Source organism: Anopheles coustani, chromosome 2, assembly GCF_943734705.1.
Source record: "Anopheles coustani chromosome 2, idAnoCousDA_361_x.2, whole genome shotgun sequence".
Lineage (NCBI taxonomy): Eukaryota > Metazoa > Arthropoda > Insecta > Diptera > Culicidae > Anopheles > Anopheles coustani.
This window is the reverse complement of record NC_071289.1, coordinates 26,240,630-26,258,231: the sequence shown is the minus strand read 5'-3', so window position 1 is coordinate 26,258,231 and position 17,602 is coordinate 26,240,630. Positions and strand designations below refer to the sequence as shown.

At 43.9% G+C, this 17,602-nt stretch overlaps 1 protein-coding gene across 1 annotated transcript; it reads left to right on the top strand.

Annotated features, from left to right (window-relative positions):
• Positions 1-660: 660 nt before the first annotated feature.
• Positions 661-11,068, top strand: LOC131265452 (uncharacterized). Its single transcript, XM_058267716.1, has 6 exons — positions 661-864; positions 2,803-2,938; positions 3,670-3,803; positions 10,119-10,241; positions 10,368-10,572; positions 10,834-11,068. Exons 1-6 carry the CDS (start codon positions 661-663, stop codon positions 11,019-11,021), a joined length of 990 nt encoding a protein of 329 aa, XP_058123699.1. The 3' UTR covers positions 11,022-11,068.
• The last annotated feature ends 6,534 nt before the right edge of the window (positions 11,069-17,602 follow it).

The following is a 17,602-nucleotide window of genomic DNA, read 5'->3' as shown; positions in this document are numbered from 1 at the left end:
GTTCGCCCGCTGGAGTGAAAACGTTCTCGATCCGGAGTAACTTTTCCTTCTTTGCACTTTCCTGGCAGTGTTTATTTTGTCTCGTTAACATCCAACGACACCGTCTTCAGATGGTAACAGCTTAAACAGAATCGAAAATGAACAATGGAGTGCTGGAAACGAATTGAGAAACGTCGTATTAAAGTCACAGCTTGTATTATCGAAAGTGAAATTTCCCTATCGATCGTTTTATTTTGGGAAGCTGATTGATTTTCCATTAATAAATACAGATGGTTTCCAAATTGCAGCTCAAAGCCAATCAAGTGTTTCTAAATTAATTATTTATTTCCTACAATCTACTCAAATATCTTAACATCCTTTCCGAAATACCATCCCAGGTTCGATGAATTATTTACTCGTTTCGTTTCAACCCACCCCTTACGAATTTCGGCAAATAATTTTCCTCATCCTCAAAATAGCTGCTCAATCAAAGTTTCCACCAAACCCACTCCCCGCCCCCTCCATCCCCCCTCCCCCCACCTCCTCCTCATATTCAAATCAATCGTTACGCTTGATTCCCCGCGGCACGCCAAAGACGGTCGCTAATTACCGATTTTTCATCGTGCTAATTTGTCTCCCCCCCTATCTTTCTTTCTCTTTCTCACCTGCCCACCAACAGCTATGGCCGCCTTGCGAGTGGTTCAGGTGACGGTGCCACCAGCTGCGCAGCGCGGAACTACCGCCACCCTTCACTGCTACTACGAAATGGACGGCGAAAGTTTGTACGCGGTCAAATGGTACAAGGGCCGACGAGAGTTCTACCGCTACACGCCGAAGGAAAGCCCGCCGATGAAAATTTTCCCCGTCCCGGGGGTGCAAGTCAAGGTAAGCGGAAGTCGAAAGCGGCGGCTTTAATCGCAGCCGTTGCAACAACGTTTGTTTAGTGTTATGTTTATTAAATGTTTGAGTAATTGTCACGCAAAAATAGATAACGATCTATTTTTAGGTTTTAGCAGGTGATTTTAATTACAATGATATTTACATTAAATTATTTAGGATGTGCATTAATTTATACATCTATGAGGCAGTTTCATAATAAATTTGAAATCATCCCCCAAAATAGTTTTTGCTTTCAAACTACAAACTTTCAATCATCTGAACGAAAGCAAGCCAGTATCTTTTTTATAACGATATGCGGGTTTGAGACTTCCAAACATCGAAGATATTCAATATTGAATAACCATGTATAAAAATATAAGAAATATCCTGTGGCGTTCCGGGCAGGAATTTCATCCCCATAAGAGGCAACAGTACAAAGATGAACAGATTTATCTTTCCTTCCCTTCAAAGTCCCCGGGTAATTTCTCTAATATTCGCAACGGGAGCATAAAAAATTCTTACTCCTTTTCCGAACACACTCACACACACACACACACATATGCCTCAGGGCCGGGCAAGCGAACTAATACACTGAAACAAAAAGAACCTCAGGAACGTTCAGTACAGGAACCGGAACCCCCGTCAGTATGCGCCGTTGAAACTTTGGCCAGCAAAAGCAAAACCACAATGAATTTATGTTGTTAGAAAGCGGTGGCCCTCCACCTCCATCCGGTGCTTACAGTGCTGGAAAACTCCGATTTGGAATCTGGCAACAAGCCACTCGAAATCTTTCCTTTCGTGAAATGGAGGAAAAAAAACATCTATTGGGGTGGAAAATGAAATGGAAGAGGAAAACCATACGAGATGCTCGCTGTATTTTTTCAAAGACCGATAAAGGCAACAGTTTCGTTAAAAATCCTCGTTTCCGCAGAGGTCACGGTTCGCTCTCGCTCTCTCGGCAACTTTTTTCCCTTTTTAACTCTGGAACAAATTATGAAGCTGACAAAATGTGGTTTCTGGTGCAGTTTGCGAATTTACCGGGAAACTTCGCTACTATCAAGACAGAATGTTGCCCGTGGAGGTTTGGTGCAGTTCGGGCAAGTTGCTCATGAAAGATCCCTCACTTTGTAATGTGTGGCTTGTTGAGGATAAATAGTTCCATTTTAAAATGTAGCGCGTAGTGTTCGTGCCCGCTTAATAGAAACAAACGATCTAAAAAGGATATCAATCTGATGCAACAGATTTGAAATTGTTAAGGTTTTAAGATGATCCATTAAAACACCAACTAACAACAAATTATTCAAAACTTAATAACTCACAACATTAATTAATAATTTATTCACTTCTTTTTGGTATATTTCGTTTACTTCTCTAAAAGTTATAACAAAAATTGTTATTGCTTTGACCGAGTATTCTGCAAAATTACATTTTTTCGAAGCAGAGCAAAGCAAACAAATAACAACAGCATGGGAAACACCTCGGAGTAATACATTTTTCATTAGATCTACCGCATCTGCTGTTGAGTGGATCGCTCGTTTAAATAGTTGAAATTTTTAACCCAAACCGTGGTTTTTGTGGCTTCCGTGCCTCATGTCCGTCGGGTGGCCGACAATCGAATTCATGTTTTTCGCAACACCGAGACAATGGAATTTTCCCTAACCATTTCCAAGCCAGCCATCAAGCTGGTTCGAAGAAAACTAACTTTTCTTAACCCAACGCAGAACTAGGCCGACGAATAGAAGGATAATATTTATAACAACTTTATGTTGATGTTGATCTTTATGAAGGAGATTGAAGGATACAACAAAGGCACAAATTAGACATTGAGATTTCATTTATACATTCTTTAACGATTAAATAAGAGCTAAAGTTTCAATATTAAAATCACCAGAACGCCACAGAATAAGCCACGAGTTCCATACTTTAATCCTTTTCCAATTACAGCGCTCAGCCTCGAACGAGAGTCAACTGACGCTGCTGGGACTTGTGTTTCAGTCGTCCGGGAAGTACAGCTGCGAGGTCTCCGCCGATGCACCCTCGTTCCACACCATGATCGTAACCGGCGACCTCGAAGTATGCGGTAAGTAGCTGCACTTGCTCAATTTTCCAACCGTTCCGGTTGCGGCCGGCCGAAAGCCGCCATTTTGTAACGTTCTTTCGGCTTTCCATAATTAATTTCATTTCAACTTCAACTGTCCTCACGATTTTTGAGTCCGCTTATTATTAGCACTATGACGCTCGAGGGCGGGGGAAATTAATTATTCCCCCCAGACCACCAATTATTGTTTTCCTAGCAAACGGATCAACATGTCGAACGAAAGAAAAAACGAAATCCCAACATCACAAGCGGAAATTATTCCGCGGATGTAACACGGAAGCTGGCCAGACAAACGTAAATTAAATAAACAGAAAATTTGTGAATTGTGTCAAAACCCTCCTGCACTTTGGCGTGTTCCTCGCCCGATCAATTTTCCACCCGCTTACCACAAAATGCACCATTAACGATTCCTAGATGGTTAATTAATGAACAATTTTCCGCAACTACAGTGCAACAATTGCACCACCGTCGCAAACGTGTAAAACTCGGCGACAATCGGAACGCGCTTGATTTTCGATTGGTGCCAGTTTTGTTTGGTTTTGTTTTCCTATCGGCATTTTTTCATGCCTCCTTTTCCGGTATCCCGTGTATGGCCGCATGATCAAAGTGGCACAACGTATCGTATGATTGAATGTGAGACTGATGTGGTTTAATAATATTCGCTTTATCTGTTGTTTTTTTTATGTTTTGTTTCATTATTGTCCACAACACAGAGGTACCGAAGCATGAGCCCTCGATTCATGGGATGCGTTCACGCTATCGTGTCGGGGACATCATCCGTGGAAACTGCACGTCCCACAACTCGCGCCCACCGGCCAATCTCACCTGGTTCATCAACGAGCAGCAGGTAAGCGTTATATTTCTATCAACTTTTACCTTACATTATTGTAACAAATTGATCAAAGATGGGTTGAACAAATTAACCACGATTAATTGATCTACTAAACGGTTTGCGAATGAACCAATAAATCAAAATAATTGATCTGCAATTAAACTCTGAAGTGATTGATACTAACTCTCCGTACATCGTAGTTTGGGAGCCCCGGTTCACTTGAAAATATGTTTCCAACGGATATAAATGTATTTTTTTACTTACTTCCCCATGTCATATGTTACACTCTTTCGCCTCAATTTCCTTCCAATTCGTTCCCACAGCCCTCGCCGCAGATCGTACCACAGAACGTGATGTAAGAAAGCATCGCTCTAAACGTGTCCTTATCTGTCTCCCCGGAGAGACATATCTCTACCAGGCTCACCATTCCCTTCCCACAACAACAGATTACGCAATGGCGCTCGGTGCGAGTCTTCTTTTTTGGCCTTTGGCAACCGTGTCCCGTTTCACACCTCAGCTCTTCGCACCATGCAGCAGAAAACTATCGACGGAATAGACGAGGTTGAACAGGTCGTCTTCGGTCGTGCGCCTGAAGGTGGAGGATGAATATTTGACAACGACACCTTCCACCCGTACGTATGTGTGGCGGGCACGTGTCCCGAACCGTCGCCAGGTATTCCGGAGGACTCGTTCCGGCAGGCGAAAGGATGAAGATGATTGATTGGCCCCCGGGGGCTACTTTGTTACATGATAAGGGGCCTCTTATGGTTCAGGTCGAGTTTCCTGGTGGGTTTTTTTTTGCTGTTGTTGGTGTGTGCTTTGGCTTGAGTTGCGGTAGAAGAGTTCAACGTGTCAAACCTATTTTGTCTAAGGTGATGGTAGGTGAGAAGCTAGACGTCTTTGAGCACTTATCCTCTCTTTTTTTTTATTAAATCTTTTCTTTGTCAAAAGGATGAACGTTACAAAATCTAGTAGAAACATTGAAAAATGACTAAAGTTTCGATCTCAAACTTTTTGAGTTATTTTGCAAAAATAGCAAAAATATTATACAACTCACTTCAAAACTGTTAAATTAAGAAAAAAGTAGAAATTTTTCTTTAAATAATCCAGTTCCCCACATAGTTCAAACTGTACTTGTATGACCACAAAACAAAGAAAAGGCAAAGGAAGTTATTCTATAGAAAATTTACATTTAGATTTATTAATTTTCCAGTTATTGAACCAGTTTGTTCATCACGAAAAAACGCATTTGTATGATAGTGAACATTGTTTCCAAATCATTCATAAAACGTCTTTTTAACTCATTTAACTGTGATTTATATATACAGTAGCTGATGATAAAACTTACTGACATTTATAAATCGGATGTTTTGATTCGTTCTTAATTATTAATTTTTGATCTTTATTCTACAAGAAAAATAAATTGTCTGTATTGCGACTCCAACTTTACATATATATGAATGCATGCAGGAATGGAGCATATGTATGCAGCTTCAAAAGTTGTTGCATTACCCTGAGTTACAATTTCAACAACAAAAAAATGGTTTATGTTCATATTGACAAATCATAGAAAAATAATCAGTGCTAAAATAAACTAAACCCTACCCGTTATTCAAAACGGTCATTGAAAAACACGAACATTTTCTTCAACCCATCGCTCAAAAGCAAACCGATTCGCCGGCGGAGCCTTTACAAACCCATCCAGGCGTAATTATAAGTTGTTCCGCTTCACGTCGCCCCCGCACGACTCCTCCAGTTTCTAATTAACTTCCCGACACGCCAACGCCAGTCGAGACAAACAAAACTGACAGATAAGACGTTAAACTTTCTTATATCCCTTCAACCGGCCAGAGCGTGGCGATAAGCGAAAGCATCAGGCGTTAAGGATGCGTACGGTTTTGTTTTTCCTGCACCTTTACCGATCCTCCACGAATAGGAATGCTTTTTCTTTGTTTTCTTTTCCCATCTGCGCTAAGGCCGGCCGTTTACTCACCGGGGGTAAACCCGATGTCCTTCGCTAACTTTTATTCATCTTCTCCAACTCCCCACACTCTATCATCCACCGTCGATTTCTGATTTCTGATATCCAACAGGCCACACGAGGTCGGGGCAGGGGCGAGTTCATATTCAAAAAGTTTGTTATCATTCCGCCTCAGTGTCGGTGTTGGGAAAATACACATTGGGAAGATGTGGAAGAAAAAAAACTGGACTCCACTCAGCTCTACTCAATTTCCATTTCAAGCACTCTTTATCCTGCCCCCCCTTTCCCCGTTGCTCTTTCAATCGGGTTTCCCTCGAAATTTCCCTCGTTGAAGGAAAAACAAACTGAGTGCCCCGTTCATTTGGAAAAAAAGCTCCATGAGAAGCCCGAAACCGGATCGCCATTGAAACAATCCAACCAATCGAACCAAATCTTATTTCACCCTTCAGTGGCTCCGATCAGATTTTCCGAGCCTGCCTTATGCCCTTTTCCCCTCCCCGAGGCCATGGTCCAAACGTTTCCTTTCCGTTTCCCACGAGGCGCCTCATGCTCCCACACGCAGCATTGCGTTCAACCGAAGGCACCGTCGGCTCGCTCCCACATTCTCACAAAAAGGTTTGGTTTTTTGTGCCCCAACCGTGTACCCTGACCGTTTCACCCCTCGTGTGCTCTTGACTTGGCTTTCGATTCATAATCTATTCACAGAAACCGTTGAGGCGTGCGTGAAAATTATAAAGTTTAAACTTTTTTGTTTTCGACCAAGCGGTAGGTGAAATCGAAAACGCTCGCCGGTGGGCGGTTGGTCGGAAAATCTGTGCATTGTTTCTTCGGCAATGGAGTTCGATCGTTGTTGATTTTGTGGAATTATCTTTGCTTTCTACCGTCATCACTTTTACACAAGCGTGGGCCAGACAGTTGAAAAGCGATGCTGAATTGGTTTTTCCTCTCGCAAACCTACTCAATACGATTGTATTAAAAGGGACATTTTTTTTTAGTGATCATCATAAACATATCCCCCAACCAGTTCCTTCGATGACCGCTAGAGATTCATTTGTTTTTTAACGCTTGGAGTAGAACAAAACACAATAAATCGTAACTTAACCTTCGAAATAAAGGGCTCAAGAGTGTAAAGTTCGAATACAACGAACCACCATTCGAAAAGGAAAACTTTTGCTCGCGTAAAACCCGAAAGCCAAAGGACCTAATTTTTGAACCCCTATCGAACGAACGGTCAGCAACATTTTCGAGCCTCTACCAGAACGCAGGCATATTTTACCTGTGCAAGATCGAGTTTCCGCTCGCAGCAGAAAAACCCCGTAGGGCTTTTCCGATGAGAGAAAAAAACTTTTCCAAAACTTTACCCACCCTTACAGCGGGAAAAACAAACCACGACGTAGGCCAACAGGTGTAAATCGCTTACGGCACAAAGGATTTCGTTCGAGTGAAACTAAAAACCCAAATGCCGGTCCTGACCACAGGCTTTTCCGAAAAAGTTTCCTATCCGCCAGAGCCCTCATCTAAGGCGAATAATAATCAGAATTATGAATTTCCCTTTGATTGTACGCCGGGCTTGTGGAGGCGTATCGTAAGTTTTATTAGTTTTCCCCAAAAGGGACCCGGAGAATTTCCCAGCTGCATTCCCAACCAGGATCCACTTGGCTCGTATGTGATCAAAGGACTGAATGCTCCTTTTCTTTTGGTGAAGGTTTCATATCGTCAGGCCTAGGAAAAAATGTTTGATTAAGTTTTATGCTAAATTAAAGCCACAAAAAGAAAAACCTCAGCTCGAGCGAAATGTGTTCAAATTTATCCGTTATCAAGTCAATTCCGGGAAGGAATCTAAGAAAGATTGTCTTAGGATGGTTTTCATAGGCAAGGGTTAGAAGTTTTTATAAAGAGAAAAAAGTTGAACTCACACCCACACACACTCACACAAACCAACTGACCGGTTAGGATGGATGGCCGTAGGGTTAAGTTAAATTGTTTTCCAACCAATCGGGGTGCCTTTCGTAGCAACAACAAGGACCCTTCTCGTTGGTGTCCGTCGTAAAGGGCAATACTCTCTCTCTCTCTCTTCTAAAGCGGACATTTCCGGGAGTTTTTTTTTCCAAGCCGGCCCTACGGCATATCTTCAAGTGTTCATCTCCTCGAGGAGCGGCGTTCTTGATTCCACATGAATTCCTTCCGGAGTCGTCTGCAAATTAAACTCCTAAACCCGCATGGCAGTGGCCCTCCCATACCTCCCCCGTATCGGAATGTTTTCCCACGGTGGCTGACCAACTTCCGGGGTCCGACGGTGCGCAGCCCTCGGGCGGTTTCGGGTGACAGTTTTCAAAGACAATCTCCGCTTCAGGTGAAACTTGCCGGGGGCAAAATTTCCGACCGATGAAACACAACACGTCCATCACGGAGTGCCAAACCGTGCACAGGCTGGTGTTTGGGAAAACAATAATAGTAGTAAAAAAACAGCACTACCCCCCGTTCTCTCTTTCCATCCCACCCGAAACCACTCGAGGGCCTTTTCCCCGGGCAACGGAAAAACTTTCCACCGACCAATCTTTTGGGCCCCTCCGGAGAAGAAAAGGGATCTCGTTCGCTTTCAACAATTTGTTAATAGGATCAAGCATGTTTTGATCCGACTTTAGACCCTGTGGGCCCACCGGTGGGTGGCTGGTGTTACGGTGTTTTCCCCCCCGGTGGGAACTGAAAAGCGCTCCAGCCTCCAGCCGGGGCTGAAAGGCGGAAAGTTTTGCCGTACGCTCGATGTCCGAAACGAGTTTACAATGGATGACTGATAGTGGGGTCAACTTTTCCGTGCCACAGGAGTTACATTTTGCAGGGGGAAAGTTTTTCCGGCCAACCAAATCACAAGGGGATTCGGGCAAGATGCAAATAGTATAGGTTGCAAAGTTTTCCATCAGCATGGATTGGAAGAAAACCCCCCCCCCCGAATGATTCTCGTATTATTTTTCCCCGCTCCGAAACAATCCATTATCAGCAAATCCGAGCATGAAGGTGAATCAGGTGTAGTAATAGCTTTGGAACTATTTAAACAGCTATAAAACCGCATCCAAAGAAAACCCACGCTCCAATCTGTGCCACGAACTCTAATTGCAATAAGGTGGAGGATTAAAGTGTACGGAAAAACACCAAACACAAAAGCGATACTTAATCTTCATCCTATACACACACACACACACCACAACGGATTGCACGGTTGTTTCCGGTACCAAAGCGGGGGCACCGTACGCCCCTAAACTTTTCCCTTTCTCCTGTGAAAATGCACCAGCTCCGTAGTAGCGATCTATTTTAATTTGTTGCTGCTAACAAGATTATTCCACTCACACACGTACACACGTCCACCCTGTCGCCCTTTGCTCCCCCTTATGGTGTACGTGTGCGGCGTCGGCGTGCACGTGAGCATGAGCAATTAGACAAATGCGGTTATGCTTTGGTAATCTGCTCGAAAAGGCGGAAAAATTCTATCCCCTCACGATGTACTTCACCCCCTCCCCCCGCAAACGTCGTCATTAGCGCCGTCGTCGGAAGAGCTAGCGTGAAAAACTTTTCCCTCCCGAGCCCACGCAAGTCCAGTTGGTCGTTTGGTGTTGTTTTATTGGGCTTTCTTTTATTTTTCCCTTCCTAGTGTAACGCTCCGTCCACCAAATCTACAATGGAATCGTGGCTTGAAAGAGTGGGATGAGGAGGAGGAGGAGGAGGGAGGTTGGAACAATGATCGCGAGTGTGTGCGGTATTTACGTCCCATTCGCTTACGACAACTGTGTGCAACAAATCATGTTCACCTAATCCTTAATTTTCCTAATGCACCATGTAAGCGGGCGCACATTAGATCTTTCGGTCTTAAGCCTCAGGAAAATAGCGCTTGTCCTTCACTCCCCTCCCTTCCAGTCCCTGCTTGCACAACCTTTTGTCGGTAAAAGCGAAAACGTAACGTAAGCGGTTGGGAAACGCCAACAACACAGGGATAAGAAATTGGATACGTTTTGGAGGCGTTCGAAAAGAATTATCTTAACACTTGTGTCTTGATTGGCGCTGGATAATTTTTAAGAGTAAAACACAGTACTAAATGGGAGAACCACTTTGTGGAAATGGTGATAAAAAACACCATAAAAAATAAAAGAACTAATTTTCAACTATTGATAACAAATAAAATAGCCAAACCTTTGTTGGGTGTGTGTTTCTATAAATTAAGCTACGAAACCTCTGTTACAAACTGTGGGAATTTCGTTGATGCAAATCTATCTGTAATTGTAGCTTTTGAAAAAAATAAAAAGAGCACGAAAACTAAAGCGCCAGATAATCTCACCGATCCGATAATCCTCTTACAGGTTAATCCGTCCTACATACGGACGCACAGGCCGTACCGGGAGCGTAAGACCGATTTGGAGACATCGCTCGCCGGCATACACTTCGTCGCCGGTAGCCACCATTTCCTGAACGGGAAGCTAAAGGTACGTTCTCTAAGGGCGTTAATGAGATTACCCTGCACCACCCAATCTTGCCACTTATTTTACTCGCTTTTTATTTCACCTCATCTGATGCGCGCTAAATGTGTCTTCCCTTTGAACCGCCTTTAGATCCGCTGCATGGCGAAAATACACGACATCTATCAGAAGTCGACGGAGCGTTCGATCGACGAGGATCGGCCGCGCGTCATTTCGGCGGCATCGTCCGCGAACAGCAACGGCAACGGGGCGAGCGTGAACGCCATCCCGTACGACCATTTTCCACCGTACGCCGAGAACGAGCTCGATCGGAAAGATTACATGACGCATCGGCAAGGTAGGGTAGTTAAATAAGACAGTTAATTTTGTTTTCAAACAAGCATCCCCTGTTCTGTTGATATGCAGCAGTAAATAAAAATAAATAAAAGATTTTTCCACTCGTTAATGGAAACGAAAAACGCGCTTGAAAGATAATCGATCATCGGCAAACACAAATTAAGATCGAAATAATCACCCGCCTACTTCAACTCGCCCGACGTCCGATAATCAATTCATTGCTTGTTCTTCTGCTTGTTATTCTGTATTCCTTCCCGACCACGCGACATAGCATCCTCGGGAGCGGCTCCCGCCGGACCGATCCATCGACTTCCGACGACATCAATCAATCACCTCAGCCGGACACTGCTGTCGCTCCTGCCGTCGATCCTGCCGGCCGCTCATCGAGTGCTCGGCTCGGTCGTCAGTCAACTGTCGGCGTTCCGGGCGTCGGCCACGGTCGGGGCATGATTCCGGCGAGCCGATGAGCGTACCGTCGCAGGGCGGCATCGATGGACGGCGCCGTTTCAGTGATTTGTTTCAATCGAGCAGTGATTAGCAGATCAAATAGCAGCGCATCGTCCCGTTCGCAGGCAGTCGCAGGCATCCCGACCCGTCCATCCGACGTCCTTTTAGCAGGAGGTGTGTGAATGCGGAGGGAGGAGGGGGGGCGAGAGTATCAACGATTGCATGCCGTACAGCTGAATCCGATGATCGATGCGATTGGAAAGTAGCTTTTCTGCAAACACTGAGGCGTGGAGGGGTGTAGGTGGTGTAGTTCTATGTAGCTTAATTCTATCTTTTTCGAGGTCGAATTGCCTGACCTGACGGGGACGACGGAGGGCGCCCGCTCATTACAGGTACATAGAGTAAGTCGTACTAAACCAGGCAGCGGGCAACTGCAAGAACAAAAACCAAAAAATTAAATTTAACCAAACATAACACGGTTCAATCCAAGCAAGCGTGCATAAGAGGTAGGCGAACTCTACACCCGACCGTGGGACAGTGGGCGGCAGGTTGGGGAGGAGGGATGTTGAAAAACAACACGCCCTTTCTGTCCAAAAGAAAGACATAAAACAAGAAAAAAGGCTCTCACACAACACGTTGCCTCTGGAAGTGCAAACAGATTTAAACATTAGATAAGTTAAGGTGTCAAAAGTGTTGCTATTGATCGAAATGGAGTCTAGTTAGTGTTATTGACGTGCCGGCCTCGCCGAAGGGCAACCAACCGCAATTCCAAATGCGCGTGAAGCGAATGGACTTGCGAGGGAAGAAGGTAATTTCTATAGTGTATCTTTTATTATCCGTACTCAAGGAGGAAAGAAGATGAAAAAAATACCCTTACCCAAACAGAACTCATCCAGTGGCGAAGAAAACCCGGTCTAGATTTAGGCACTATATTTTAGTACTGTAGGATTTTCTCACAGGCGAAACCGTTATGAGTGTGGAATGAAACGTATAGCTAACGTGTAATGTGTCTAGAAGGGCTCAAAGTTTTATTTCTCCTTTGTTTACGCTTGCAAACGTAACTGTCTAATGGTACTCACAAATGAGCTAGGCAATTGATGGAGTGTGCTCAAGTTGTTTACAGATTCCGATTTTGTTTGTTTCATTTCTATTTCATTTGAAACAGTTGACTTCAATGCAACTTATTTCGTACCAGTTGACTAACAAATAAAATTGTAGAAACGGAAGGCTTATTTTCTCATGCAGAGAAAAACATTTTTGAAGTTTTTCTTTGGCGTACTGCGCTACAGCGACGCTATTCCAGTCTCACATGCGGGAATTTTTTTTCGAAAAGATCCTTCGAATCCGACAGCTGAAGGAACAGTCACCTGGAACGATGAAGCACGGAGTCGCTGGTGAAGTTCAACCAAACGTCAACGATTAACTTTTTAACAAAGAAAACCCCGAACAGATGGACAGAGGAAAAGAACCCAAGACTTTGTTACGACTCTTTTACTCGTCAAACGGAGTTGGAAATCTGGTTGAGAGTGAAAAAGTTGTTTACACAAAATCTTCCCCCCACCCCTCGGACAACCCGTCAAACCGGGGACGTATTTCATATTTTACTTCGCTGACCTTCCACGAAACCGGAACGCCACCGGTCCGACGCGTTGACGCGCCCTGCTGCCGGGGAGGGTAAAGCGTGGCGGCAAACCGTGAGAGAATCCGAGAGATTGCAATTATTTTCCCGTTTTAATTTCCCCGCACTGTGGGAGCGATGCTGTGAGTTGCGAAATTTGTCATTGTGTACATAACTGGCGAGAAAACGGTTCTCGAAATTGTGTGGCGGAAAAGCTGACACAACAACTGTAATAACATAGACTAGCGGGCAAAAGGGGGCTAATGAAAACAAAAAAAAACAAGAACAAGAAAATAATATTAAAGTAAAATATATTGCACAGTCACAAAACACAGAGGAGGTACCAAGAAGATAAAACAATTTCCGAACCGGGAAAAGGATCACGCAACGTTCTGGGAAAAGCAGCACAGGCAGCCACAGGCGTGTTGTGCGTGCGAATGTTCCCGGTGTTTAGTGCGATGCGGTTGGATTGTAAATGTAGAATGCACTCAAAGTCAAGCGTGACGTATGAAGGGACAAACAGTTGATTGAAACGAGGGTTAGAGTCAGTGTAGTAGGAGTTGAAGTTGTTGAGATGTCTAAGGGGTGGTAAGGAATCGAAAACACTCGAGAGATTTTAAGTGTGATAAGAAATCAGCACGCCCCGAGCTCGATCAACAAGATCCACTCGCAAAACAGCCAATCATCTCGAGAGGTCGACTCCGGATGATAAACACTCTCCACCGTTCTGTCGAAAAGTCAATCGAAAAACCAAAAAAAATCCCATCCGTTGATCAGTTCGGAAAATGTACAGTCACCATGTTTGTGAACAGGATGGCGAAAAATATTAATTCTCTCCAGCCAGGTTCCGGCTGGACAGATGGGGAGGCGACCGGGGCAGGTGACGAAGAAAAGTGTCACCCACCTCCAAGCGGCTGACTAATTGAACGCGTGCGATTTGTGAACAGCTGGGCGGTAAAATAAAATCTGGTGAAACGAAAAGATAATGAAGTTTTGTCACTTGTTTTCCGATGGCACATAATGCGAAGCACGAAAGAAAATAATAAGGATCTGCCCACCGCGGAACGAATATCTTTTTTTGATTAGTTTCTTCACGGTCGCAGCGGAGGTGAGAAATGGTCCGTTGAAGGAGTTACAATGCGAGAATAATGAAGTCATAGTAAGTGGAAACCGCCTCTCACCGTGGACTTTTCCCCACGCTCGTAAGGAAACCGAGTAATAAGTTCGACAAAAAACTTCCTCAACTGTTTCGGCACTAATAAGAGGACGATAAAGTGGAGGAAAAAAATCGGGTCCTTTATTATTCCTTCGCTGGGGAAATCCTTTGGCTGAGTGTTCGTGAACAAACACGCGAGAAAAATCAACGAAATGAAGCAATCAACCGGAAAATCCACACCGGAACTTTTCCAAACCCGGTGACAAACGAATCAGCTTGCGGCGAGAAAAAATAACCCATAGTATGATAACGTGACACAAATACATTAAGGATGGATTATTCCGCGGCACCATGTGCCACAAGGGTGGTTTTTTTGTGTGGCGAAAAAATATTATCATATTCTTACATGATCCATTGCATAACAAATATTTGTTGAACCACTTAGCAATGTTTTGCTGTTTTATTATTTTGAAAATTGTTTTTCGCATTTCACTGTAAAAATATTAGAAAACAACACGCAACTCATTTTTATTCAACACATAAGGTCTATTAAAGTACCCAACACTCTTCACATCATTGAAGTGTCAAATTTTCATGACATGAGCTTTAACGGAACTCCCATTGCCTTTTCGCTACCTTTTTACGCCTAGCGACGCCCATCCTTGCCCCCCCCCCCCCCCCCCCCCCCCCACTCTTTCCACAGACCGGAAAAGATTTCCTCGGGAACCAGGAAACCCCGCAAACCGCCGTGCGTGAATTCCCACCAGAAACATGGCGTGCATTAACCACCACAACACCACCAACGGCCGGGGAAATACAACAAAAAAGTAAAATAATAAAGCCGAAACTCAACCAACCGGAACGCATCGCACATTCCGCAACATCCTTTCCCGGTGCTTGGTGGTTTTTCCGCTTTATCCTTTTCGATCCCTGCGTCGACCGGAACGCGTTCACGCGCGGCTCTCCTTTCCCACGGGGCCACCTCTCCGGGACGCCGTGAGTGACACGGACCTCGTGAGGAAGTGCACAAGGGGTCGGGCATGCCCCCGACAAAAGGAAAATAATAAAAATTAATTATTTATAAGCCTGGATTATTAAACAAGATATTAATTATGAGGATGGAAATTAATGAGTCAGAGAAGCGCCTCGGGGTTGGTTTGCATTTTTTTTTTTATCTTTCGCTTCCCCCAATTATGAGTATGTGTGAACAAGTGAACGAGTCGGTGGCGAAGGGAAATTATTACAACCTTTTTATACCCGATCGCTTTCCCAAGCCTCGGAGGAGCGACGTCTTTGCTGGAGAAAAAACAAATGAAAGACTCGTGTGAATCGTGTGATGAAAGCATGTGAGCGGCTCTTTTTTAATGACACTCTATTGATGTTTGGGTTTTCACGCATTTACTTTCTTTTTGTCCGCTTCGGTGTTTACATGGTCTCTCATAATCCATTCATAATTAATCCAGCCCAAGCCAAGAGCCATCATTTTTCTATATTATGCTGATTTTTTAGTTAAGATATTTGGTTGTGAATATTTTGTTTAATTCAATAAATTATAAATAAATATGCATTACAGATTCACGCTCTAAGAAAATGGTGGTTCATCACTCAACTGAAAAATCCGTATCGAATATTTCCACATTTAGTTTGGACAGCAAGTTTGGAAAGAAATTTCCCACGTAACCAGTTAGTTAATAGTTTGTGTTTTTGTCGTAGATCCATATCTTTGATAATTAAAATATACCAAATAAGAGTATGATCCCAATGTGTTTACGTTCTTCTTAAAGATTTTATATAATGAACTACCCAAAATGTTTTGAATTAACAAATCAATAAATTTCCAAGGAGAATGCATGAATAATTTTGAAATGCTTATCATGCAAATTCATAGAGTGTTTTGGTTATAGATATGAAGTTTTTTATGAACGGCGTATTTTTTTCGAAAAGGTTTCTGTAATTTATCTGGTAGGTAAACTAGACTAGTGGTTGTTTACGATACGATACATCTTGAAGCTTAACTCAAAACAATTCATCAACATTTTATGTACTCTAAAATTCTCGATCGGTCACCTTTAATTACTTCCATTTAAGAGGTTTACTTCCGTTATTAAAACATTAATAATCTCTCCGGTGGCGAGCCGATCAATCTGGTACCATCTGAGCCAATCATTAGGTTGATTTATGGTGCGCCAAAAACTGCTCCCACTCCCAAACCACGACGTTCTCGGCCCTCCTCTAGGTCTTCCTCCTCTAGGTGGGGTGTCTGAATGTCATCTGAAGAAGTCATGGGCGCACCACAAAGGCCACCTTTAAATCGACCATTACTTCCACGGTCCCCAGGACGCCCGTTGATGATACGTACTTATCCCACAGATTTTTTTTTCCTTTCCCAAACGCCATGCCCAAGCAGCAGAGCATCAATCACCGTACACCGGCCGCCCCACCCCCGAATACGGTCGGTAACTGCAAACCCACAATTACAGTTCAAACGGTTCAACGGCAACGATTTGATCCGGTGTGGCCTTTGAGGTTTCCTTTCCTGTCAATGTCTGTCTCTCCAGCGTCCTTAGCACTGCCGTATGGTCAACGTACGCCAGAAGCGTGCTGGAAAAACCTTACCCGAAGCATAGGACGTTGTATCCGGTGGGTGACTTCTTTCTCGACTTCTTTGGAAGACACCGAAAAGTGATTGGCCTCTCGTAGGACAACCGTCATGCGACAGAAACCTTACTTACCGTTTGTTTTATTTCCGAATGTGTGTGTGTGTGTCTTTTTTCTTGAACAATTTATTACCCCCCTTCCCAGCAGCAACGCAGCATTCAACAGAAACGACTCCAAATGATGCACGGAGACAAAACAAAACCAACCCGACAAAAGTAAACCAAAAACCAATGCTAACTTCTTTCCCTTGGTTTCTTGGTTTGTTAGGATTTTTTTTTATCTTCTCTACTAACCATCAAGACAGAAGCCGAAAGAAAAAAAAGAAACCCCAAAATCGTTCACCAATGAAGGGAAAATAAAATCGAAGATGGAAATTTTCCGTGCGATTTGTCCTTATTTGAAGTTTTATTTTGTCTCGTTCCGGAGAACCCTCCCACGACGTCCGTTCGATATTCTATACTGTTTTATTTAGCGATCTTCTTTTCAGTCCTGTTGTGTGTGTGTGTTTTTTTTTTCCTTTTACCGAGGGTGGGAGGGCAATCACGAGCCCAACACTAAACGTGAGCCCCACTGGCCTCGTTTGGGCCGTTTCCAATGAACGCCGGTCGGGATTCACCTCGATCATCGATCTGTCTGTCGTCCTGCCCTGTCGCCAAAGGTTCGTTTGGATTCGGTTTTTCCCTGTTTTCCTATCCATCCTTCTGTTTTATTTCGTTTGATTGAATCACTTATCTAATCAAGCGCTTCCCATCGTCCCGATCCCAAATCGGCCCCCCTCCATTCCATCGTCAAACGCCAGTGAGGAAAGATTCTTCTCAGCTATATCCTGCAACCTTTGGCATTCAGAAACGGTAAAGGCAAGAGGAAAAAAAATACACACAACACAGGCGTCAATCCGTAGAATATGCTATCACTCGAAGGGACGCCAGCTGGGGCTCCGATGGGAGGTTGTTGAAAAAAAAAACGAAAAGAAACGGAACTGCTTCAAAGTTGAAAAATCAAATTGCACAGAAGAAGTCGTTATTTACCCAATCGATTATGGAGTAAACGCCGATTTGTTCCGACGCAACGAAGGGCGTGTCTCGTTTCCTTTCTTGCCAGGTTGAACATTTTTACCCCGATTTGCGTCCCGGTGGGGCACAAAACAAAACG

Excerpts from the sequence above, each read along its gene's own strand:
- LOC131265452 (XM_058267716.1), top strand. The coding sequence starts at position 661 with ATGGCCGCCTTGCGAGTGGTTCAGGTGACGGTGCCACCAGCTGCGCAG. Across the intron at positions 865-2,802 it reads TCCCGGGGGTGCAAGTCAAG|CGCTCAGCCTCGAACGAGAG; the intron begins GTAAGCGGAAGT and ends TTCCAATTACAG. Across the intron at positions 10,573-10,833 it reads TTACATGACGCATCGGCAAG|GCGACATAGCATCCTCGGGA; the intron begins GTAGGGTAGTTA and ends CTTCCCGACCAC.